This window comes from Enoplosus armatus, chromosome 11, assembly GCF_043641665.1.
Source record: "Enoplosus armatus isolate fEnoArm2 chromosome 11, fEnoArm2.hap1, whole genome shotgun sequence".
Classification (NCBI taxonomy): Eukaryota; Metazoa; Chordata; class Actinopteri; order Centrarchiformes; family Enoplosidae; genus Enoplosus; species Enoplosus armatus.
Window position 1 is genome coordinate 5,292,000 of NC_092190.1, and position 25,516 is coordinate 5,317,515.

Sequence of the window (25,516 nt, forward strand, 5' to 3'; positions counted from 1 at the left end):
TGTTTCTCTCCCCCCTCTCTGATTCACTCGCTCCCTTTTGTTTCTCATTTGTTTTATTCACTTCCTCAGCTTGTTTCACTTTTCTATGATTTGCTGTGTTTTTGGCGGTGGTGGAAAGTAACTAAGTACATTTACTCAAGTAGTGTGCTTAAGTACGATTTTGATGTACTACTCCTCTACATTTCACATGGAAATATTGTACTTTTTACTCCGCTGCAGAAAACTTGCAATGAGCTTAGAAAATGCTATACTGTTAATGGCTGAACTACCAACTAGTAACGTATATAAAGTATGGCAGTTGAAATGAGCTCCACTGTGACCAGCTACAACAGTAAAGGTAATGTTACAGTAATAACAATCAGATAATAAAGTATATGATATGATAGCATTACAATCACAGGGAACATTCTGCTGCACAATGAGTACTTTTTGTTGCTAATACTAAGAACAATTTTGAATGCAGGACTTTTACTTGTAACATAACACACTTTTACAGTGTGATATTGCTACTTTTACTTAAGTAAAAGACCGAAATACTTCTTCCATCACTGGTTTTTGTATTGCCCTCTTCTCTTCCCTCTTATCCCCCCTTTCTCTTCCAATATAAGGGCCAGTAGGGGCTGTAGCGTTGGGGAAAAAACATTTATGCTGTACTAAGTGTAATTGTTTGCAAGGAATAAAGTTAGGGAACAGATAGGATATGTGCAAGCATACCAACTCTGTGTACAGACCCTCATCTGGACTTCCGGTGACTTACTAAAAATAACACTGTTTTTTACAATTCACACAACAATTCTGCCCCCTATAGTAATCTAAACATCAAAACATCTATTCTAACATACAGCAAAGTCAATTCAGCTATTTGTTTAAAAACCTGGTTAAGACGATAACCAGGAGGAAGTTTTGTCCAGAACCTGGACTTGTTGATGGCTGCCTGGTTTAAAACCTCATGACAATAATTCCACTCCAGGAACAAAGTTTTTCAAGATGTTGGAGCTGATGGAGCTGATGTTAGGATGCTAAGAAACTGGAGGCTGGGATTTGTCAGGACAAGCGGAAGAATGATTGCTATATTCAGCTTCAGGGCAAATTTAACTCGCAACCCTTTGCTGTCAAGACCTGACATCATTGTTAATGGTAGAAATAGACTCACCCATAGCTGGTCGTCATGGCCCGGTGGACTTTTCTTGATGAAGGCTCCATAGTAGGTGGCTATGTTTCTGTGGTGGGAGTACTTCTTCAGCATGTTGATTTCCAGCTTAATTTCCTCCTCTTCATCCTATATGAGAGAGAGAGAGAGACCCATCACTGTGGAGTTAATACATTCTTATTGTTTGTGAGATGGCGAGGAAGCAATTATATGATCTAATCCAAACGAACAGCACTAGTCTATTTTCTTCTAGTCGGGTTGTTGAAGCTTTAGACCCAAAGGAAGGATACAAAATTAGCAGCAAGACACTCTGACACGTAAACAACAGTTACTTTTGAGTTTCCATGATCAGGTCACCTGGAAAGACGCTGAGAGCGACGGCTGATTTTCAACATGTATTCACTTGTTTTTTTATTTTATTTTTCTACTATGATTATTAGTCACAAGCTCGGCTCTCACCTCTTCACTGGTTTAGATGTTTGGCTCTAGTAACTTTCCCTCACACTGACTTTTGGAAACATCCGTCCCCTTTGGCCTGTAGGTGAAAAGGGGTTTTCTGTCCTGCTTGTAAACTGCTAACAGTTTCCATTCAGACGTTGGAGAACTCAGACACGAGCTGTAACTCCACCACACGGAGTCTGTAATGTGCTCCATCATGTTATATTGCGCGTTATATTATACACATACATTTGAATTGACTCGTAAATGACATACCAACATACCAAAATACACACAGGAGTACACACAAACCAGCAAAACATCTTATTACCTAATCTGCATCTAATAAAGCACCTTTAACACAGTAAGTACACGGCTTCTTCCGCTCACTCTCTCAGCTGAGCAGTAAAAATGCCAAACATAATTCCAGCATCTCAACTGTGAGATGAAAGCCGCGCAGCGCAGCAACAGTCTTTACTGCAGCTCAATAGGAAGTGTTGAGAATGGAATTCCCCCTGCTAGCAGAAAACTCATTTTCCCTAATATTTAGATTTCCTCCACCGTGTTTTAGCAGAACCAGCCAATGACTCTCATACTCCATCTGTATAATGTTTAAAGCTTTGGCCCTCGTCCCAGTGGGCCACTTTGAGTCATAAAAACGGTAAAGGAAAAATATGAAAAAACATATAAACTGTTATGTTTAACAGTAAAAAGGAGAAATAAACTCTGGAACTTTTCTCTAGACATGCTGAAGAGCGAAGCAAGGAAACAAACAATGTCCAAACCAGTGTAATAAAGGGATATCACTCCAAACAAACAAGCAGACTGAACTGGAAATGATAACAGAGCCGAACAAACTACCATCTCTCTCCCTCTCAGGATATTACAGTGCAGACTCAGACACACTGCAAGATCAAGCGATTATTTCTTAATCATCGCGGCATCACTGAGGCCGGGTGACATTTATTTGCGAGTGCTTTACATCAGGCGAGCCCACGCGTCTGATCCCGCAGGCCGACCGGAGCTGACAAAACATGACATTTTCACTGTTACTACGGCCGGTCGATAAGCAGGAGCGTGACGGGCGGCTGCAGCTCGGACTTCTGAGCAAACGGAGCGCTGCAGCAACTTGTCCACAAAAGGAAAAGCTCTGAGGACCTGAGAGGGAAACTGTTTGGCTTTTCATTCTGAAACTCTTGACCTTTTGGCATTTTACAGTACAGATGCAGCAGCCGTATCATTTACACTTTATTGTTGTTGCGTTTTGGCTCTTTTTGAAAAAACGTTTATCATGCTAGCAGCTCTGCGAGACCATACTACATACTTGATGCTAACGGCAGCATGCTCACAAAGACAATGCTAACATGCTGACGCTAAGCACATGGTTTGTTTACCATTATCACTGTCTTAATCTAGCGTGTTAGCATGCTTATATTTGCTATTAAGCACTAAACACAAAGTACAGCTGAGGCTGATGGGAATGCCATTAGTTTTACAGTTATGTGGTCCTAAACCAAAGTTTTGGAAACGTTAAAAATTTTCACTTGATGATGGTGCCAGATGAAAAGCCAGAGGGTCGTCAAAGTTATTGCATTTCATGCTGAGGGGCACGTTAATGTATGTACCAAAATTCATTTCACGTTTCACTTGACATTTCACTCAAAACCACAACAGTCGGCCTCACACGGACCTTGAGGAAAATTCAAGGGATCACCAAAGTCACCATCTGGAGACCACGAATGTTTACACAGAATCCCATAGATCTGTACCAAAGTGGTGGACCAACTGACAGACATCCCTCGAGGCACGGCTCTGTTTCAGTAGACATTACTAGCAGCAGAAGGCTTTGTGGGACTAACAGCAGACATAAAAGTCAAATAAAATGATAACTGATATCTATAACTAAACTGGTCTAAACAATCCCTCTTTGTCAAGGTGTTACAGTGAACTGTTGATCAATGACCACCATAAAACCTTCCCAGGAACACGATGGGTTATGCATTCATTTCACAGCCCAAGTATTATATATCCTTTCTCCAACCTTCTCTGTGTCATCTACGCCATCAACAAACAGCACCAGCAGCAGAAACATAAACTGCAGGAGAAAACACAAAGCAGCTCTAAGTGCTAAGTGCAAATCTTTAGACCAATTACAAGCAGAGTTCCCTGCTGAGGCAAACGACAACCCACTGTCTTAGCTGGTTTGTCCTGAAAACAACATACCGTTTCATGCAATGGGACTAAAAACAGTTATCTAATTTTGTTAATAACAGAATTGGAGTGGAGGAAAATCACTAAAATGACGTCAAACTATAGAAAGTTAAGTTATATGAAGTGTAAAGGCACATTAACCACAGGTTTTAATGTCTCTATAATAAATATGTCTTCGTACTGCTGAGTTAGTGCTGCTTGACGGCTGCCAAGACATTATCCAACCTTTATATTTATCACTGCAGGTAGCTACCTCATTCTGTTGGCTGTCATAACGGGTGGGGGGTGGGGGTTCCTTTAACAGGAAATGATTGGTGTTAAATGTTGGTGCTAGCAGAAACTAAAAACACACACGTCTTATCGAGCACTGCAGCCGCAGAAGCAACAGACGACAGGCAGCCAACGACTCTGCTGACATTTCTGGAGCCTGGTCCGGAGCTTAAAGGGCAAATCAGCCAAACTTTAGCATTTAAAAGATGAAAGAAGTCAATGTCAACTCCTACACGTCTATAAAAACACATTACCTGCAGCTCAGTTTCACTATCTCTAAAATACAAAACAGCCAGTGAACCTGATGTTTGGTCAACTGGCAACTGAACTTTCTATGCTGTCAGTCATTTGGAGAGTATTTTAAAATGGTGGAGGTGTCATTTTGGAACAAAACTCTTCATATGTTCTTGTTAGGCTCTACCACTGACTATATTTGCACTTTGAGCTCTTATTACTGTGATAAAAGTTAAACCAAGCTTGTTTTCTCGTGAGATGTTTAGCAAGCAGCTGTTTTTCCGTGAGAGGACATCGCCGGGCGCAAGCATATTCGTACACCACAAAAAGCTGTTTGCCTGTTATTTATTTTGCTTTAATCTGCTGAGGCTGTTCAAAGAGTTCAACAGGAGTTTTGACTGTCTGTAAAAATGATGGGGTCAGTCGGTCAGCCAATCCCTTGAGTCACAGTTAGTCAGCCAGCCAGTTGGTTACTGCCTCAGCCAGGCAGCCGGTCATTTAGCCAGGCAGCTAGCCAACCAGTGAGTCAGGAAGCCAACAAACCAGACTGCTAGCCAGCCAGTCCTTCTGTTAATCCACTCATCAGCAGCAGACCATCAGTCACAGAGCAGTCATCCAGCCAGTCGACCAGCAGGTGAGCCAGCCGACCTGTCGGTCAACCAGTCAGTCGATAAGTTAGATATCTAACCAATATTTCGGTCAAAATTAAAGCGGGATCACGCAGGACCTTACAGGATAATGAAAGATGTACAGAAAGTCAACACACAGACAAACAGTGCCTTCTATGGTCAACAGAACATCCCATCGCCCACAAACTGTCAGTCATGTGAACTTTTTTGGAACAAGTGAGCATAATTACAGATGCCGAGGACAGACTGGAGGAGAAAAAACACAGCAGGAACATTCTTACACATTTTTCAAAATAACAGCTTAAAGAGGGAAAGAGAAGAATCACCTCAACTGACAAACATAAGGATGGTTACATTCCTCTATGTTCAGGGCAGCACAGATGGCCATGCGAAAACATACACTCCAATGAAACATCAGACTGAATCAGCTAGTAATGTTTACATTACGAAGAAAACAGACATGATGTGGAGTCCCATGCTGTGCGATGAAACATACACAAGAGAGACTTGTGGCGCACAGAAAAGAGAAAAAGGAGTGTGAAAAGGTGACTTCTAGAACATACTGTATGCTCGAGCAAAAAAAAAATGACAAGCCAGCACAAAGAAACTCATCAATCTCAAATCACTGGAGAGAGAGAATCATATCACTGAGGGTGGACAGAATTGTGACACTGGATTAGAAAGCAGGAGGAACCTAAAAATGGGCCCAGTATACACTTGTCCTGAAAAAAGGTGCCAGGCAGAAAGAGAAGTCGCAGTCTTGCCTCCTCTAGCAAGATGGTAACAGAGACTTTGCGTACCGATTCCAAATCACGTTTTTGAATTTAGAGCTGCAACTGATGCTTTGTTTATTGATTATTCTGATAATTACTTGTCAACCTAAAAGTTGAAACATTTAGTCTATAAAATGTCAGAAAATGGTGAAAATTCTCGTGACAATTTCCCAGAGCCCAAAGCAACGTGTCTTGTTTTGTGCCACCAACAGCACAAAACCCAAAGAGATTCAGTTTATAATGACAAAAAAACAAACAGGGAAAAGCACATATGAGAAGCTAAAACCATCGAATATTTATCATCTATTAAATGACATAAACAATTCAAATTGGTGTTGATTAATGTTCTGTCGATGACTAATCGTATTGTTGTGCCTTGACAGTTTTCGATGCTGAGCTCTAGCAGCTTAAACTTCGACAGCTCTGTCAGAAAACATCATGTGGATTCAACAGCGACAACAAAGAAATGCATATATGGACACACACAAAGTGTGTGTGTGTGTGTGTGTGTGTGTGTGTGTGTGTGAGACAGAGAGGAGAGGAGGCGGGCTGAAAGTGACCTGGATGTCAGGATACAGCTGCTTCGACACGGAGACAGTGACATCATCCTCTCTCTCTCTCTCTGTCGTATGTTCACTTTGTCTCTCTCTCTCCATCTTGTTTGTACACCGCCCCTTTTATTTTGGACACTCTTTGTCTCTATCAAACTTGCCCTTGCAGCATCACTCTCCATTACTGTCTCCTATGATGTCTTTATGTTCATGTATCCCATCATCATGACACCTCACCTCTCTCGCTCTCCATCTCACTTTCCCTAAACTATATATCCGCTGTCCAGTCGTTCAAAACAAGGCGTCCTGAAGCTACTCATTATCATTCCTGGGCATGAAATGGTGGGGAGACTTGGTGGCGGCCATATTGCTGCTAAAGTATTACAGCACACAATGTGAGCAGAGCTAACAGAACCGCGACCCCGGGGGAGCGGACAGCCGCAAAATGGAAGCATAATGGAAAATGGAAGCTGAGTAGGAGGGAGGCTTTCGACAAAGGCCAAGAGAGGTCGACATGTCTTTAACAGGCAACCAGGAACCTGGAGGGACTTGCTTTAGGGATTATTTTAAACACTCGCTGTCTTGTCGAAAGAAACCTCATGCGTTTAACCTTGAATTGGGAATTGACAGTTTTCAAAAAGCTTTCCCATTACTACCTACAAGCTCACAGCGGCCGTTCAAATGTATCCTCTCGGTGTTTTGGTGAAATAATAATGTTAACTGTAAAGAAAACCAATTGGAAACCAATTGCAAAAGGCAGCTAGCTCTTTTTTATACTTTTGAATCTGAAGTAAATGTTCAATCAGAGTTGAAGGATAGGTTCATATGTTTTCAAGTCTGATTGCCATAATTATTCCTGAATAACAGGGACAAAATCCACAGTCCCCAGAAAAATGGAAAAAATTCATTCTAAATTTCAGCTGAAGCTGATATGAAGCTTCTGAATTACAAATTTAAGCAGGTATTTCCCAAAGAAACAGTCTCTTTTTGTTACTATCCCACCACCACACATCAGAAAGGAAACCGAAAGAGCGGATTTCATACTAAAGAAGCTGTAACTTTGGAGGATATCCACGTGATCGCCTCATATTAGCTTCAGCTGAAATTCAGAATGTATTTTTTGCAAAGACTGTGGGTCCAATAACCCTTTCAATGTACAAATGTACAATTTCCCCCCTGGGGATCAATAAAGTATTTCTGATTCTGATTCTGATTCATGGAGGATGGTGCAAGCACAAAGGTCAATATATGAGCACACTTATGAATACATTACAATAACACATCACCAACGTTATTACAACCCATCCTGAGTGGAACAAGAACGTCTGTGTCAAAATTTGTGCTGATCCACCCAGACAGATCTAGATCGAGATTAAATATTTTAGATCTTTCACTGCACAAGTGAAAACTTGACCAGTTGGTGGCACTTGAAGTGGCCTGAACATCATTAGGATCATTCTCTCGGGGCCATAAATATCTGGATCAAATTACATGGCATTCCATCCAATGAAGAAGATTCTCTCTAGACCGACCATTGCAATTTCTACAACCGCACAGCTGCTGTGGCTAAAACTTCTGTTGAAGAAAAGCAGACTTTGTGAGGACGGAGGCCCAAAATAGAGATACAGAAAACAGATACAGCCAGCGTTCAAATGTATATGCATTTGTTTTGTCGACATGGCTGGACAGCTTTAACAGATTTTTCTTTTATTCTTCAAGACAAACGTACTATTCCTTGCCTTCAACACCTTCCCACTTTTCACTTTCACACCTTTCCGAACGGACAGGGAGCAGTGGGAGGTGAGAGTGAGAGTTGACTTGCTTTAATGCATCTAGTTTGTTTCATGTGCAAAATTCACAGAGAGGGGAATAACAAGTGAGAGAATATGGTGAGAAAAGCAGTTCATTCCCCAGGGGAACAGAAAGGTAGAGATAAGATGCTTGCTGTGGAGTTTTTTCCACTAATCAAGATCGATTTTTTTTTTCCTACTGAATCCCACTGGATTACATCGAGTCAACAGCAGCAGCAGCCAGACTGAATGCAGAGCTGCTGCAGCGACATTTCTCTGTTTTTCTCCTTTTTTTTTCCAATTTCCTATCAGGGATGAGGATGACTTCACTCTCTATGTCTACTCTACACTGTCTCTCTCGTTCCCCACAGAAAACAGAGGCGGCGGCGAAAGGAAAGATGGCGAGGGACAGAGACGAGGAGAATACAAGCAGGGCGTGCGCCGAGAAGAGGAAAGGAGGGGAGAAAAGACAGAATAAAGAATCTGGATGGATGCAACCAAAAAAAAAGAAGAGCATATAATGGAGGGAGGGGATGGATGGACGAAGGAGAAGAGAGGTGGTGGGTGGATGTGAGCGATAGAGGTGAAGAGAGATGCAGTCAAGCAGCGGTGGCCCCTCCCATAATCCCACTGCACTTCATCTGAACCTTCTCAAAGGAGGAAAGAGAAAAAAAAAAAAAACTCTTGCTGATTTGTTCCCCTTATTTAAGCTCTCTCGCTCTCCGTCTCAGGTTTCACTCGCTCGCTTTCTGCCTCTCCATCCTCTTACCATCCTGATTGTTGTCCAGTTAGCTCAACACACCACGTGTTATTTTTTGGGGGGGATTCATCAGAAAGATGAAATAGATGAACACTCCTTCAGGAGAAAAATGTAAAATTCTGTCTATCAACTCATCGATGAATAGAATAATCATCATTAAAAAGCTACTTAAACATCTCTGTACGACCCCCTGCAGCCTGAGGGGGTGTGTTTCAGCCTTAACACATCACACATGCTGTTGCCGATACAGTTCATACCCTGGTGGACATAACTGACCGTAGGTAACTCATCTCCCTGGCTGCAAACATTTATTGCTATCGATTTATACTCAAGTGATTTAAGACTGTTTATTTTTGTAAATGTTTTGTTTTTGCGACACATTTTAATCTACTACTTGGGAATTTGAGGCTTAAAATATTTAATCACAACCAAAGAACTGCATTGATTTATATTGTGACGTGCCAATATCAATATTGAGCGATGTGAAAAACGCAGTCTATCCCTCATCATCCTCTCTCTCTTCTTCCAAGTGTCTCTCTTCCTCCCTCCTCAGCCTCTCTCCCACTCTGTATATGGAACAGGAAGTGGTATGTGGGTCAGAGCACATATGCCGAGATGTGCACAAGGAGTAGAGAGTGGACACACACACACACACACACACACACAGGAAAGGAGGCGTATAGCTTTTGCATCCATGACACGCGAGTGTATGAAAGCTCCTGTGGTTTCCTTCATAGGCCTCACACACACACACACACACACACAGATAAATGTTACATGGGATTGGTGTGTATGTGCACGTGAAAAACTCAAACTTTTCCAATGCAAACAACTTCCTCTGCTCAACCGTCATTCTTGGCAAACATCCAGACAAACTCGGAGTGTTTATTTTAGAGAACGGCTGTGGAAGAGGAAGACTCTAAACACATCGAAGGGGTAAAAAGAAAAAAAAAAAATTTGAATGTTTCCTACATGTGTATTTCTCTTCAGTCATTCAGCTTGCATGAATACATAAACATATTCCCATCAAATGTTCCTGATCCTTCTTCATGTCCGCTCTTTAATCTCCACAGCTGCAAATGGGGATTTGTGCCTGCGGACCACACTGAGGTACACTTCTCAATATTTCACCATGAACTAGATTTCTGACTTCAAAATGTGTCTGATTACCTGCCACACTGGCAACTACAGTAAATTAACTAATCATCATAGGTGGATACAGCAATACCTAGTGGACGTCTTCAAATATGACATTAAATCTTTCTGCAGTCTATTCAGTGAAGGTGGGAAAGCCTTTAAAGCAGCTAAAACCAATATTCTTACGTTAACAATGGATTACATGACTTCTTGTACATGAAAGGGATCGTTCATAGTGACGAACCCCCAGAGAATCATCACCCGACTGTGCTGTTCCCCTCTCCTCCACAGAAAGCTCATTGTTTTGGTTTTCCACAACTTTTCGGTTCTGGTTAACTCTCACAGCTCCCATAACATCATATTTAGCTGTAGCAGGCATCAACCCACTGTAGACTAACTGCCTGGCACCAAACGACAGACAGGTAGCAGCTAGCAGATATTCCCCTCAGGACTTGGACGAGACAAAACTGAGCAAAAACGAGAGGGAATACATTGGACTTCATCAGGTGGCCAGAAACACAACTCCAAATTAAAGCCTCGCTCTGTATCTGCTAAGCAGTCGTCTCTGTATGTGTTTGCTAACAAGTTTGCAATATCAACTTGCAAAGTGATAATGTGTCAATGTACTGTTCACAGTGTGTTTCCACTGCCTTCAAGTGACCAACAAATCAGTTATTGCAGGTTAAAGAAGTATTTAAACCATTTTGGGACACTAAAACTTCCCACTGAAATCAATTGCAGAGCTGTCAAAAACAATGAATCCGTTCTTCTTTTTTCCTGTCCATTCTTCAAATGAAAATATGAAGTACTAACATTTCATGATGGATTGATTTCCCAGACAGACTCAAACTGCAAACTGGTCATTCTTCCTTTTGAGGCCGTGTCAGACTGCAGCCACAGGAAAACCATGAAAGACTGCAGAGGTGGCAGATATTCAGTAGTTTAAAAATAAAACGCTGCCTGAGGAAGAATACAAAACACTGCTCAAAATGTGCTGCCAAAATATGGTATAGAAGTGGTTCCATTAGTCACTATTAACAGTAGAACAACATGAGGTTTCTTAAGGAGGGCTAAGCTTAAAGGATCAAATAATAGCACTGCTTTCTCTTTTCCTCATCTTTCAAGATCATCTGCATCAATTCCACAACTTAGTCTCAGTATTTCTGGAGACTGATTACAGCAACATTTCCTTCTGTAGTAACTGGCTGTTAATATCACAGACGACTCACTTGAACAATTATTTTAGAACCCATTCACACTTCATGCGTCTAAGGCTTAAATGTATCTAGGAAGCATTTAAGGCTAATTGAAATCCGATTGTTGGAGGAGCTCTTTAAGACAGATACATAATCTTTACTCCTCCCACAGTGTAACTATGTAATAAGCAGTCTGTGGAAAAATCACTGTCTGACTTTCTTGATACATCCATGGTCTGTCTCCCCTGTCCTTGTGATGACGGCAGCTAAAGTTACACTGAAATTCGCCGTTGTACTCTGTCTCATTAAAGCAACAAGGAGAAACGGATCCAGCAATTTCAGTGAGCTGCTGCAGCATTTATCTGACCCCTGATCAGATGAACCACTGAATTATCTGTGTGGGTTTGGGAGCGCCATGAGCTAGAGCCTGATAAAACTTTTGTCTCACTCATAGTTCATCAATATGATTCATTCATGCGTTTGTGTAATGGACAGTTGTTAGCTATAGCGAGCTAAACTATTATTGTTGTCACTAAAGTGCCAAAGTGCGCACGTTATTCTTCTTCTGGCATTTTTGGCATTGTGATCTGGCCAACACATATATCTCTAAATGAAAATGTCGTGAGGATTTAATCCAGATGTGACACACTTGAAATGACAAGTGTAAATGGGGCCTTACAAACCTTGTCCTAAAAATTAGGGTTTTTAGAGATGCACTAAACTAAAACCAGCAGGGTCCTAAAAGACATGACAGTACAGTCCTCTTTAGTGTAACGGTGGACCCAGATTAAAGCCTTGATGATACACTCATTCCTCATCTGGCATCTGGGCAGGAAATGGTCAAGTGGCCTCAAATATGTGTTTGTGAATAGTTTTCTCATTTTCTCATTTAGTTATTCATTCAACGATGAGTAACACGAAAGGCAGGAAAAAAAAAAAGCCATCACGTCCACCATCAACGTAGTGAGATGTCGTTTTATAAGACTACCAGGACATGTCTGCATGTACACACACAAAGAAACACAGACTCCAATTATACAGGCAGCCCTCTGGGCACACACACACACACACAGCAGTCTTCAGTCTTTAAGACTATTGGCTAAACTGCCCTCAGGAAATTGAAAATCTGTTGAGCTTTAGATACAAACTCGGCTTTATCCACTGAAGAAAAAAACTACTAAGAGGGTTGGCGGCCGTGTGATTATAAGCAGAGCGGAGAGAGCGAGGGGAGTCAGGCAAACTGTTTGTTTTGGTGTTAACTGTTGTATTGAACGCCTGAGTAAAGAATTAGTACCGATTTAGTCCAACTAAGATTTTCCAAATCTGCAAAAGCTGTATTTTGTGGCTGCTATGGTGAGTTTGATAACTGCTACAGCCGCTGTATTAGTCTCACCTCATGCATTTTTCATGCATATATCCCCTATTACGACTATTCACTTCTCCCATCAAAGGGGAAATATTTTAATATGGCTGTGTAAAACCAAACTCAAACAACTGAGTCAACAGAAGAACCATTTTGCTTCATTCACCACTGCTCATGACAGAAATGAGAACTAAGCTTTCAGATTTTTCACAGAATTCAACAAACCTGCAAAAGCTGGGCAGCACCACCAGCTGTTTATCTCAACAAAACAACTGTGCTAAATTTGGATTGAAACCTAGCTAAGGACACCAAAATAAAAGCACACATCAAATGGAGCTTACTGACCTCGGTGACATCCATGACCTTGATGGCCGCCAGTTGTCCCGTCTTGACATGTCGACCCTGGAGAGAAAAACAAGAAAAAAAGAGAGAGATAAGAAAAAAGTAAACTTGTGATTTTTGTAACCACTGCAACATGTGCAGCATCATAGTCATTTAGCAATTTATGTGACTATTGTCCGAGTATGAATAGCTCAATTATAGGACAATTAAGAGCACAATATGACAACGACAATGGTGTTTTTCAGTTTTGGTGAAAGAGGCCAAAAAGTGACTAATTTACAGCACAGACAAGCACATGGCACATGTGCAAATTGTTTGTGGGAATCCTTAAAGTTTTCCAGACAGTGACAGTTGACAGGCTGAGTAAACACACAGGGTGATTCAGTTGGTCATGAAAACAAAAAACACAATCATAAGTCATTTGCCTCTACAATAGCGTGGGCCATCACAGGCGGTGGTCCAGGTGCTCAAAGTGAACATCCAGGTTAATAAGAAAAATTCTCCCAAAAAATAAATGACATGAAGGCGTGAAACAGTATGTGAGCCAAGACAAGGGGCAGTGATAAATAGTACGCTAACAGTAAGCTACATATGTGTGTAAACAGCCTGCGGCTATATAATACTGAAGGCATAATAATTGAATTATTCATTCAAGTTTTTTTCTCATTTCAGAGTAAAACGTGGGTGAGAGGCTAACTTAGCCTCCCTCTGAGAGCCCAGAGGCATGGGTGCCATTTTCTTCTAAATTAGTTTTTGTTTTGTTTTGAGTAAACTCCAGACAAAAACAACTTAAACACAGTTGTGAAGAGTGCCACAAAAGACTAATTTTTTATTTACCTTGAAAAGGAAAGTGTGCTAAAATTAAATACCGTACTTTTGCAAATAACAAAATGTATAGGCAAACTCAGACTTGAACAAACTAAAAGGTACAGTACACCTTTTGCACACAGCATCAACAGACAGAGACCCTGCTGTTGGAGCCCGTTTTCACTCTACAACTTGACCAGAATGGTTCAGTTACCGCTGCAGGTCAACAACGTTAGCTCGAATGTTTTCACAGATGGGAAACTGGAGAGGAAAGACCAACAGACAGAGACAGAAAGTGTGAGTGTTGAGTCTGTGCGAGCCTTTATGTCTGCATCATGTTTGCAGCCTATGTCTGTGCATGTGTGTCTGAACTGCCACATGATCCTGTTTCCTTTGTGTGAAACAGGACTGCGACACCTGAGCCACCGGCCCCTGTTCCTGAATGTGTTGGCGCAGTCTGCAGTTTGAGTGATGAGGGATTAACCCATTTTGGTTTAGCCAAAGGGGACGTTAGTGTGTCTGTGTGTGTGTGTGTGTGTGTGTGTGTGTGTGTCTGTGTGTGTGTGTGTGTGTGTGTGTGTGTGTGTGTGTGTGTGTGTGTGTGTGTGTGTAGGCGGGTTTGGCAAAAAGGTCAAGGCTGATTGAGAGAGCAAACTGCAACGATGACAAGGAAGCAAATCTCTACTGGTGCCTAACTGTGGGAACTACAGTATGGGAATGGAAAGGTGAAGGAGGACAAAACTGTTCAAAGACAGGAGAGAGAGAGTGAAGTCAAGAAGTCAAGGCAAAAATGAAGGTTGTAAGAAGCAGACAGAGAACTAAAGAATTGGTAAAGACGGAGGGAGAGGACACAGGATTGTTTTCTATTGTTTGTTGAAATCTGGCAGTAGTGTGCACAGAGAGGAGATACTGAGTGAATTTGGAAAATAGCAATTACAAAACAAAGTGTAGGTGGGCTGATGTTATGTTGAACCATATCAGCTATAATAAACAAAGGGAAAGGAGTGACAGTTGAGGAAGAGGACAAACAGGAGAGGAAGGGAAAGATAAACAGAGCAGTTTCAGTGCAGGGAGGAGACTGAACGTAACTAGGGACATTAACCTTCATTACCTAGAAACTAGACAAGATGAAGACAAAATATGTGCTTGTGCATGTTTTTTGACAGCCATTCATTTACAAAGGCAATATTTGATACGATATTTGCCAACTATCTTGTCTGATGTGTAAATAAATTGATGAGTTGGCTAGCATGTTAGCCATAACAGCTTTATGAGGTGGTAATATGTCAGGACTATATCTGTAATCTGGTTTTGAGTGGCCCCAAAGACCGATAAAGTACGCACTACTCAGCTCAATGACAACCTGAATGTTTTGTTTTGTTTGCTGCTGCAAAATGTGCGAACTTCACCAACGAAATCCAAAATGAAACTGAAACACCAAACGACTGTCAAACAAGTCCTCAAAAGTCAGCTGGTCCACCTTGAACTATGGACTGTTAATGGGAATGGAGTGGACTAGTGTGTGTGTGTGCGTGTGTGTGTGTGTTAAGTGTGTGGTGTCTCAGTGCTTTTCAGCCACAGCAGGCCGACCTCCATCAGCCTCCATTAAACTCTGGCATCCATCTTACTCTCACAATGCTGAGTCATCTGTTTCCAACTCACTCACACACACACACACACACACACACACACACACACACACACAGAACGTAAATCTAACGTACTAATACACACAAAACACACACACAAACTCACCACACAAAAAGTATATGAACCCCGACACTTCCCTCAGTCTGACCACACGATCTCAGTTTGAGAATTTGTATTTCTTTCTCCCTGATGACCACAGCAGCAGTGTGTGTGTGTGTGTGTGTGTGTGTGTGTGTGTGTGTGTGTGTGTGTGTGTGTGTGTGTGTGTGTGTGTGAGAGAGAGAGAGAGAGAGAGAGAGAGAGGAGGTAGGATACCAGCCTGTTTCAGCTGACTTTGCAGTTTTGTTATGGCATAAGAATGTGTGTTGACTGGGTTGATTCATAGTCACACACACACGCACGCACGCACGCACACACATAGAGGAGCTCTCTCCAGTGTATGCACTTATGGTGTTCATCATTTGTCCAACCTGTAGTGCGCACACACACACACACACACACACACGCACGCACACACACACACACACACACACGCACGCACGCACGCACACACGCACGCACGCACACACATAGAGGAGCTCTCTCCAGTGTATGCACTTATGGTGTTCATCATTTGTCCAACCTGTAGTGCGCACACACACACACACACACACACACACACACACACACACACACACACACACACACACACACACACACACACACAGTTTTGCATACCCAGTCTCACACACTGCAAACACAACACACATTAACACACTGATAATGGACACTCAAGTAGACACACACTTCACATTCCTCTCACACACACACACACACACACACACACACACACACACACACACACACACACACACACACACGATGAGGCTAACCTACTATATAGGAGCTGCTGTATGGGCACCAGTGACATCATGACAGACGCTGATCTTCATCCACACACACACACGCGACGACTTTCCTTCCTGAGGTTTGGTTTCATAAGAGTCCTTGAAGTGAAAACAAACCACTCGTGACTGGCACCCGATCAGTGTGTGTGTATAAAGACGTCGGTGTGTATTCTGACAGTTTTGTGTTCAGCTTCAGTGCGATTGCAGTTTTTACTGCATCCTCTCGTTTTCCAGTCACGTTGGAAAATATCTGCCATTTTTTCCTTTTGTGAAGGAAATAATCAACAACAAGACACTGCCTAAATGATGAAAGATCCTTGTGTGTGTGTGTGTGTGTGTGTGTGTGTGTGAGAGAAAGGTGACCTCAGAACGCAGACTGTAATAATTACAGAATCCCCCCCCCCCAACCACCAACACAGACAGGCACATAACGGTTAAAAGATGACATCATCCTCTTCTCAGTTTCCTTTGTTCAGAGACGAGACACAAACACACACACACACACACACACACACACACACACACACACACACACACACACACACCTGGCCAATATGGACACAAAAGACAGAAGGACAGTCCATCAGTCTTTCAAAGGAACAGAAATGATTTAGTGGCGTAGCTTTTTGTAGCTTTAAAGAAAATTCCAGGTCATTTTCTACAACCTGGGTTTTATTTTCAGCGTTCTGACCATCATTCCTGTCGGTTATGATATGAACCAAGTTTATTACTAAGAGGACACAATAACATCACCCAGAGTCCAAACTTATTTGTAAGAGAAACTAAGGCAAATGTAAAAAATACTGCCCACTATAGTTTGTTGGAGACAATGGAAATTAGATTTTATAGTCTGCCTTCCTTGTCTTCCATTTCTACTAATATTTGAGCCCTACTATCTGTGGGTCTTAAGATCCATTAGTTATCCTCTTAATGGAAAATCCAATCTAAATATCAAGGAAGAGGTTCCGATCCACACTATTTAAGACATTCATTTTCTCCCATTACATTCTGGTTTCGGTGCTAAAATTTTCACACAAGACGTGACAAACCCAAACTTCAGGGGTTTCAAACTGTCTCGTAAACAGCAGCCAGTGAGTGCTCGACATTATCGAGGGGGAAATAAGTTCTTCTCCACATTACATCATTTCTAGGAAATAAAATAAAAGCAAAATGGAAGTAAGAGCAGCTGTAGTTCTGTTACAGTACATCTGCTGCATGACCCTTATTTCTTACCGGAAAAGTAAAAGATCTAAGAGATTTAAAACTTTAATTCAACTTTAGTTTTTATATAACCATGAATGTGCATAATGAAGTTATTGAAACTCTCTGTTAGCACCTCCCAGCTGACACCACGCTCCATTCAAACGTGATATAATCACGTCATCCGACTCTCCCATGACTAGCACCATGATCTGTCTCCACCGTGCTTGGTCAAGACTCTCTGTGGGATGTTTGGACCGGAGTTTCCCTTCACAACAGAAAAGCCTGGAGGGCCCGCGAGGTGAGAGGCCATCCGTGTTGGTTTCAGTGCAGAGTTTTAGGCCTCACGTGGTCTCAACACATTTTTTCAGAGGCCCTTGAGGCAAGTTAGTATTTGTGGGAGAAGCTTTTCTTTACGCCACATCTGAGATAATAAGACAGCCTTAGTTTTAGCTCCTGTGGATTTTTGAAGGCTGATCAGTTACTTTTTAAGCTGAAGTTCTTGATAGCGTATACTTTGAAAGTATATTTTATATCATTTTAAATCCAAATCTGCAAAGATTGAATGATTCCCTGTGAACTGTATTCTTGTCTGGATGGAAACAGCATTAAGCCCATCAGGGGAGACCAAAACTCTCCATTGACACTTTTCAAACAGCAAGAACTTTACTTTAAATTGTAAAACATTTGTAAAGATGTAAAGGCTTGCCTTTAACGTGGCATCTTGGGCTTGTTTCAGTCAATAAACTTCAGTACAACACAGTTAATCGATTAATCATTTGGTCTATAAAATGTCAAAAAAAAACAAAAACACCCATCACAGATTCCCAGGTGACGTCTGAAATGATTTATCTAATCAATCAAATTGTCGTCAGTTTGTTTTTTGGTTGATTTATTTTCACGGTTTTCCAAGTTGACGTGCCTTCACCCTATCAGAGCTGGGTGACGGTGAGAAGCTGAGATTTATAAAACACGGGTGTGAACCAACACATGCAAAGTCTTAACCAAGCTTTGGACAGAACTGCTCAGTCAGCAGACTGATGAGGAGCTCTGAGCTCCATAAGGTCACATGTGTCGGTGCTGATGAATTGATTCACTCTGGGAGTCTTTTTCTTCAGAGACTCTGCTTCGGTTTCAGGGCATCACTGACTCACCCGTTTCCTCCCCCAGCAGCCAACAGTCACTTTAATCAGCCGGTGTTCGCCAACACCGCCCGGCCGTCATCGTCTCCACTGATTGACTGTTTTTTAACACTCACACTTATCATCAGCTGCTGACTGCAGATTTTTATTTTACTGAGCTGACCAGACATTGTCATAAAAGTGAATAATTTAGTCTAATACGGAGCGTTAAAGGTACAGTGCCTGATAATTACTGTGAAAGACTTCGACCACAGTGGAGAACATTGACCAACGGCCACATTTCCAATCAGGGATGAGATGTCCATGTTTATAGCTTGTTCTGCTTTTTTTTTACGTCTTTCACCATCTGTCACCACAAGCCATACAAGCGTTAACTCTATTTGCTCTAAACAAACAGCACCCCAAGGTAAAACACAACGCAGAGGCCACTCTGACGTCCTAACCTTTAAAGCTTCCTTCACTCTGATCACTCCTCTCTCCAATCAGGACCCATCGAGGCACCAGACAACAGTTTTAATGAGGTCCCTTGCTCAGACTACTGAGACCTGATCCCAGAGTTCATAAGGTATACCCCCCACATGATCCCTTAGCTGGTGTGACCTTTGACCTATAGCTTGAACTCAAAGGAGGAAGGGGGGGTGTGGTCTGGGTTTCTCATTAAAATGAGAGACCGAAGATGACCGTAAACACTGATCTGTGGTCAGTTTCCTTTTTATGTGTTCAGAGAAAAGTTTTGCCAGTTTGGATTTGATGGTTTGTGTACAGGCCATAACGTGAAGAGAGAGGGGCAATGAACCAGAAGTGTTGTGATCATGGCCAATAACACCGTTAAACATTGTATTTCCATGTTCACATTCTCACTTTTAATTCAATGAAATATGAACCAGCGACGTTTCTCTCCTACATTTTTGGTGCTGTTATTTTCCTTTCAGGCCCTGGAAATCTGTTTTCTTTACTTTTTCGGGCTGCTGACAGAAAACACTGGCAGAGAAAGTGGGATGAGCGAAGATGAGCAGGAGGAGGGGGAAGGAGAGGAAGGAGGTTGAGTGTCAGAGGGTTTAAAGAGGAGGAGGAAGAATAAACTGGGAAGAAGGGAGCTGCGCGACTTCCCCCCCAAGGAAATGCCAGGGGAGTGGAGTCATCCTGGACCAATACACACACACGAGAAGAGTTTCTCACGCATATATGTGCCATCTTAAAACAGGTAACATATACTTTCACATAATAATCTGTTGCCAACACACCCACATAGTTTGAGTTTTGCCTAAATTTGGACACACGTCTGGCTCTGTTGAGCATTAAGAGAGTGTGTGTGTGTGTATGTGTTTGTGTGTGTGTGTGTGTGTGTGTGTGTGTGTGTGTGTGTGTGTGTGTGTGGGGGTGTGTGTGGGTGTGTGTGTGTGTGTACGCATCATGGTTTTTGGGACAAGGAGTTCTTTATTGCACCCCTCTGGGGTGTGGGGCATAGACAAGGAGCCAGGTGCAAGCTTTGGTACACACTCACACACACACACACACACACACTTTCACCAACACACAGTTGCATGCACAGATGCACAAAGCAAAGAAAGACAAACACACACACAGCAACACAGGCACACACAGACAAACACACTTCCTATTTCTGCAGCTCAGCACGGGTGAAAACCGTCTCACTAACAAATCTTCATTGATCGAACCAGCGACGCGTGTAGTTATGAAATTACAGCTGATCATCTTCGTAACGATGGGTTTCCAAACCTCGGGGTGTGTTTCACATACTAAACAGCAGCTCAATACAAGCTACACAACGTAAAGACACACACACACACACTCAGATAAAGACAAAATGTTAAAATGGTGAGGTCCAGAGGAGGAATTCAAATATTTCTGGATGGTTCCAGATGAGCGAACAGGCAGCAGCTGCTGCTGAATTCTGTTCCTCCTGTCACACATCATCAACAACAACAGCAGAGAGGAAAGCTTCACTGTTACGACCAGTTCCACAGTGTTTCCATTGCCACTGTTTTACTGAGGATGAGGAAGAGCATGTGGACACGTCCTAATTGATTTAAGCACCCTGATCTTTCTCTTTTTGAAGAGGCCATAATGTAGGAATCTTCACTATCCTGCACACAGTTTCAGGCACAACATGCTGTTACACCTCGAAAACAACTCCACTTCTCAGACTGAAAGTCTGTCGACTGATTGTTTAGTCGACAAAATGTCTGAAAATTGTTGAAAACCACCATCACAAATTCTGATTCTATTTTCAATAGAAAAATCAACTACTCCAGTGATGGTGATAAATGTCCGAAACTTTGTGACTGGCCTGAAAAACAGCAGAACACATTTCCTCTCTGGCTTTTGATTGGCTAAAAAATTGTCATTGTTTGTGAATGTGGCAGGTTCATGGACATGACCAAGGACAGAGTGGGTTAACTGAATTAAAATAATCATTAACACAACTGCTATATATGCTAACTTTAGCTATCACACATTGTCGATAATTTAGAGTTTAACTTGATGCTGTAGCTGCTCATTCACTTCTGATGCATCAGTTAATATAAAACGTGTTGAGTGTTGTTGCGTCATGTTTAACAGTGGTCCCTGAGGAAGACCACTGCTGCCTGTTATTCTTTAAAGAGAGAGAACAATAGTAACAGCACAGTGACAGCGAGTATAAATATCTTCAAGAAAAGCTGTAACAGTTGAGGCTTTGTGGCATTTATAGTTGGCCATGAGATGTGTTAGAGGAGCTTATATTGAAGTGGATTTCACATCTACTTTTTTAACCTCAGGGGGTACGAGTATGTAAATGAAGATGGAAACATTCTTCCATCCGATATCGCACATGATAAACTACGGCCTCAAAAGCCACTGAAGTGTTGAATTAACACATTTACTGACACTGTGTCAACAAACCAAAAACAGTTTGATGACGTGCTGTTTTATTTGGGTCTGTAAAGATGGTGGGTTTTTTTTTTTTTCCTAAATTCAAATAAACTGTAGGGGAAATTTAATGGAAAAGAGGTAAAGTGGTCCAGTTCAAGGCACATTTTAGTTTGAAAACCATTAGTGAGGGATGAAGAGACGTTGCTCTCACGCTCAGTTTCTGTTCTGAGTGTTCAAACAGGGAGCTCTATGTAAGTAGGCCAAAAAAACTGCCTCACTCTGGGGAGAGACACAGAGAGGCAGACAGAGAAAGAGAGAGGCTGGTCAATTATAAATCTCTATTGATCACTGTGGTGCAGCTCAAACACTAGGGGAGTGTCTGCTCCTTTGCTACAATAAGAACCACGCACACCTAAAGAAAGATCAATACGGAACTCCTGATCCTGTTACTAGTAACGTTTATATATATTATACCAAATATACCAACATATGTGGTCTTTTTTTGTGCCCCTTCTTTCGGGGATTTTATTTCCGTAGACATGCAGAGGATACAATGCTTTTCGAGTTAAAATGTTCAGAGGGAGGCAGAAAAGCAAAAACAGGGCAAGAAGGAAGGAGGTTAAAGAGTCAAAGACAGACACACAGTAAGATAGTGACAGAAACAGGAGAGACAAGTTGTTAAGAGACACAGGCAGCATTGCATAGCTGCTGTAATTAGATCTAGTAGTAGTAAGGGGGTTAAATTCTGGGTGGTGCAACTTTCCATAACGTAACGGGCTATCGTCCCATTTTTAGACTCAGGGAGGACTGACCGTCAGTGAAATGGATATCGCTTATGACCATGCCGACAAACCACAACATCAGGGCTTTTCAGAAGCCATGCAGAGGCAGCTGGGAAAACGCTGAGTCCCTCGAAAGATCAACTCAAAGTAAAGACGGACCATGTTCTTTTTAAATACAGATACTGTCCAAAAGATTCACTTTGAGATAGATGCCAAATAATACCAAGTCTACTGTAGGCCAAGCCAAGGCCTGATGAAAACTTCTTTAACAGAAGCTTCTTTTGATCACTTGCAAATAACATTATTACTTCCAAGACTGGTCGAACACGTGAATAGAAGTTGAGAAATTCAATTTCTGGAATGAGAAGTGACAAAGACGAGAGGAGGGGCTGCTACATTCCCTGAGTGTAAAGTCCGAGGACGTCCAGACGTCCTCTCGCTGCTCCTTTTATCGTGACATTCCTCCATTAGCCGTCTGAGCCGGGAGGATCAGCAGGGAAAACACAACGGTGGAGACAAAGGCAGAAAGAAAGTACAGAGAGGAGATGGAGGTGGATGGCAGGAAAGAAAGACACAGAGCAGGTGAAGGTAGCTCTCTGGTTTATTCAAAATCAGAAGACAAGTTCTGCTCTGTTTAACAAATCTAAGCCATATTTTATCATCCAAAGGAGTAGTCGGTCATTTCTTTTCTCAGACATTTTGTGTGGAAAAGATCTGGTCTTCTGTACATCTAAACAAAGAGTTGAGGATTGGTTTAGACATGTACCAAAAAAAGATGTTTTGGTCAACATCTCTCCATCCCTTAAAGACACACACAGGATGCATACAAACAGATGCTGACCAGACAGCCCACATCTGTGTGTAAACCTGTAGAAATGCAATGTGAAAACAAGAACACATCCATTTCTGCAGCCTTGATTATTTTGCACGAGTGGTACCTAAATGTCTTTGGTTTTCAAAGCTATATCAACTCACATTTTAGCATGCCATCTTAGAAAAAAAAAGTACTGGTTCTACTTTTGGTATAAACAATGCCTGAAGAGACTTAGAAAAATCCAAGGAGTCATCACCTCCTTGCCCCATCAAACTGTCTCCGGGTCTGAAGCCTCTGGACGGAGCCCAGACGAAGCGGCTGAGTACACCGGAGGAATTAGCTCCCTGTCGGACGCCATTACCCCTGTTGTTACTGAGATTCGGTGCCGACTCCGCCTCCACACGCTGTCCTCCCTTGTCCAGAGAAGACATAGTCGAGCGACTGCTGGAAGCTCATTATTCTCTCTCAAAGTCTCATTAGTGTTGATCTTGGCTGACTGTGGGTTTGCAGAGATATGAATCAGGGAGTAGTGCACTATTAAAGAAATCCTGTTAGAGAGGCCTGCTCGGAGGCTTGGGATGAAGCTAGATAAAGTGATAGAAGAATGTTTTGGAGGAAAGAAGCTAATGCTACTATTAAATTAACAGGGATGTTGCTGAAAACTTCTCAGTTACAACTGAGATGTCTCAACAACTGGTGTTCCTCCGACGTTTCATCTGGTGCCGTCATCAGGTCAAAATGTTCATTTGTACAATACTTTATAAATCAAATACTTGCAAAACTAATGACATTCTCATCAACCTCAGCTGCACTTTGTGTTTAGTGCTAATTAGCAAATGTTAGCATCACGTGGACATGGTTAGCATCATGCCAGCTAAACATCATCAAGTAAGCACTATCATTGTGAGCATGTTGGTATTTAGCTCGAAGCACTTCTGTTCCTTCTCATTAGCGTTAGTTTCATGAAGTAATTCTATAGGCAGATTAATATGAATTGGAATTGTCTTTCCATACAGGTTGGTTGCTATGAAAATACCAGTAAATCTCAAATTATATTCTAGCTTTATAGTCCCTTCTCCCTTACACGCCACTCTCAGCACACTCTGGCCAGGCGTAAAGTCAGTACAATGTCAGCGAATCCTCTTCTAATCTTTTCATTTCTGTGAGTATCATTTAACCACAACAATGGAGGAAGAGAGGAACATATACATATATGACACTCAGGTAAAGTCAACTACAGAGCATCTGTTTTTATCCCTTGGTTGGCTCGCTGCCCTCTGCAGCTCCCTCAGTGACCCACAACTCCCACACACACTATCTTAATTCCTGCCTGACTTAACAAAACCTCCACCCACCAGCTCAACATCAGACGAGAGAGTGTGACTGTTTACGTCCTGCTTATAAACAGGAGCATGAGTTCATCGAAGGGACGCTCAAACCCACTGATTCTTAAAGCATTCAAGGATTTTCACTTTGCTTTCGTCTTGCAGTGAATGAGAAAAAAATGCAGTGAGTATCGAGGGATCTGATTCATCATGACTTAGTAACATTAAGAAGTAACAAAAGATTCTGTATCTAAGGGTTACTGAACATCAAGCAGCACATTCGCCTCCTATTGCAGGGACTTTGTGTAGGCATCACCGGCTTAAACTATTAATTTCTTTAGCGTAGTTTAGGGATTTAAATCCTCTCCCTACCCACCGTGGGCTCCCAGCCTAATTTTCGAAAAAACACTTATCTAAAATGCAAATGATGCGAGTGAACATTAGCAGTGAAACAAGAGGAAAAGAACCCAGTCTGAGCATTGCTGAAGCAAGGCCGGCTAATCCACCGGGGCCAGGAGCTGCTTACATTCAACCTGGAAACCAATGCTGAGCTTAATTAGAGCGGGGCCACGCCAGGCTAAAGTGCTAAATTAATTAGCTTGTTAGCCGGGGTTGACTGTGTTCTTAGCCTCTCTGCTCTCTGTAGTGAGTGGGGAGCGCTAACGGCTAAGCTACCACCCCAATTCTTTACTTATTAGAGATTGGCAATGTCGTCAGATAAAATGATACTGTAATGCTCTTAATGACAGGAGGATAGTCTTCTTCTTAGGGATTAAAATATATAATGAGAAAGTCAAATGAGATTTAAAAAAAAAAAGAAAAAACTTGAGCAAAGATGGAACAACACAGTCCGAAGCCTCAGTGCTGGAAGTGGAGTCACTCCTCTACAAACCATGTTGACGTGTGGTGAAGCAACTCAAAAACCTTCAGGTGGTGATAATACATACGTATAATACTATATAATACTATTATTTTGTCTTTTTTTATATATATATAAAAAGGAACTGCATCCAAAGAGGCACAAAGACCTGGTCTGAAATAGAGCTGAGAAAATTAGATCTGGAAAGAACAGCAATGCAATTTCCTGCACTTCACAGCTCTCTTATATATATATATATATATATATATATATATATATATATATTTTTTTTTTTCCTATGTGGTGATTATGTTGCAGAACTCATTTCCACT

General features: G+C 41.9%; 1 protein-coding gene across 16 annotated transcripts in view; it reads right to left on the reverse strand.

Annotated features, from left to right (window-relative positions):
- map4k4 (mitogen-activated protein kinase kinase kinase kinase 4) overlaps positions 1-25,516 on the reverse strand; it is a 90,929-nt gene that overhangs the window by 37,252 nt on the left and 28,161 nt on the right. For all 16 annotated transcript variants that reach the window (XM_070914448.1, XM_070914446.1, XM_070914445.1 and 13 more), the window contains exons 3-4: positions 12,848-12,904; positions 1,154-1,279 (exon numbers count right to left, since the gene is read on the reverse strand). In XM_070914448.1, coding sequence (XP_070770549.1) covers positions 1,154-1,279; positions 12,848-12,904 — 183 coding nt within the window. The remainder of the gene's footprint in view (positions 1-1,153; positions 1,280-12,847; positions 12,905-25,516) is intronic.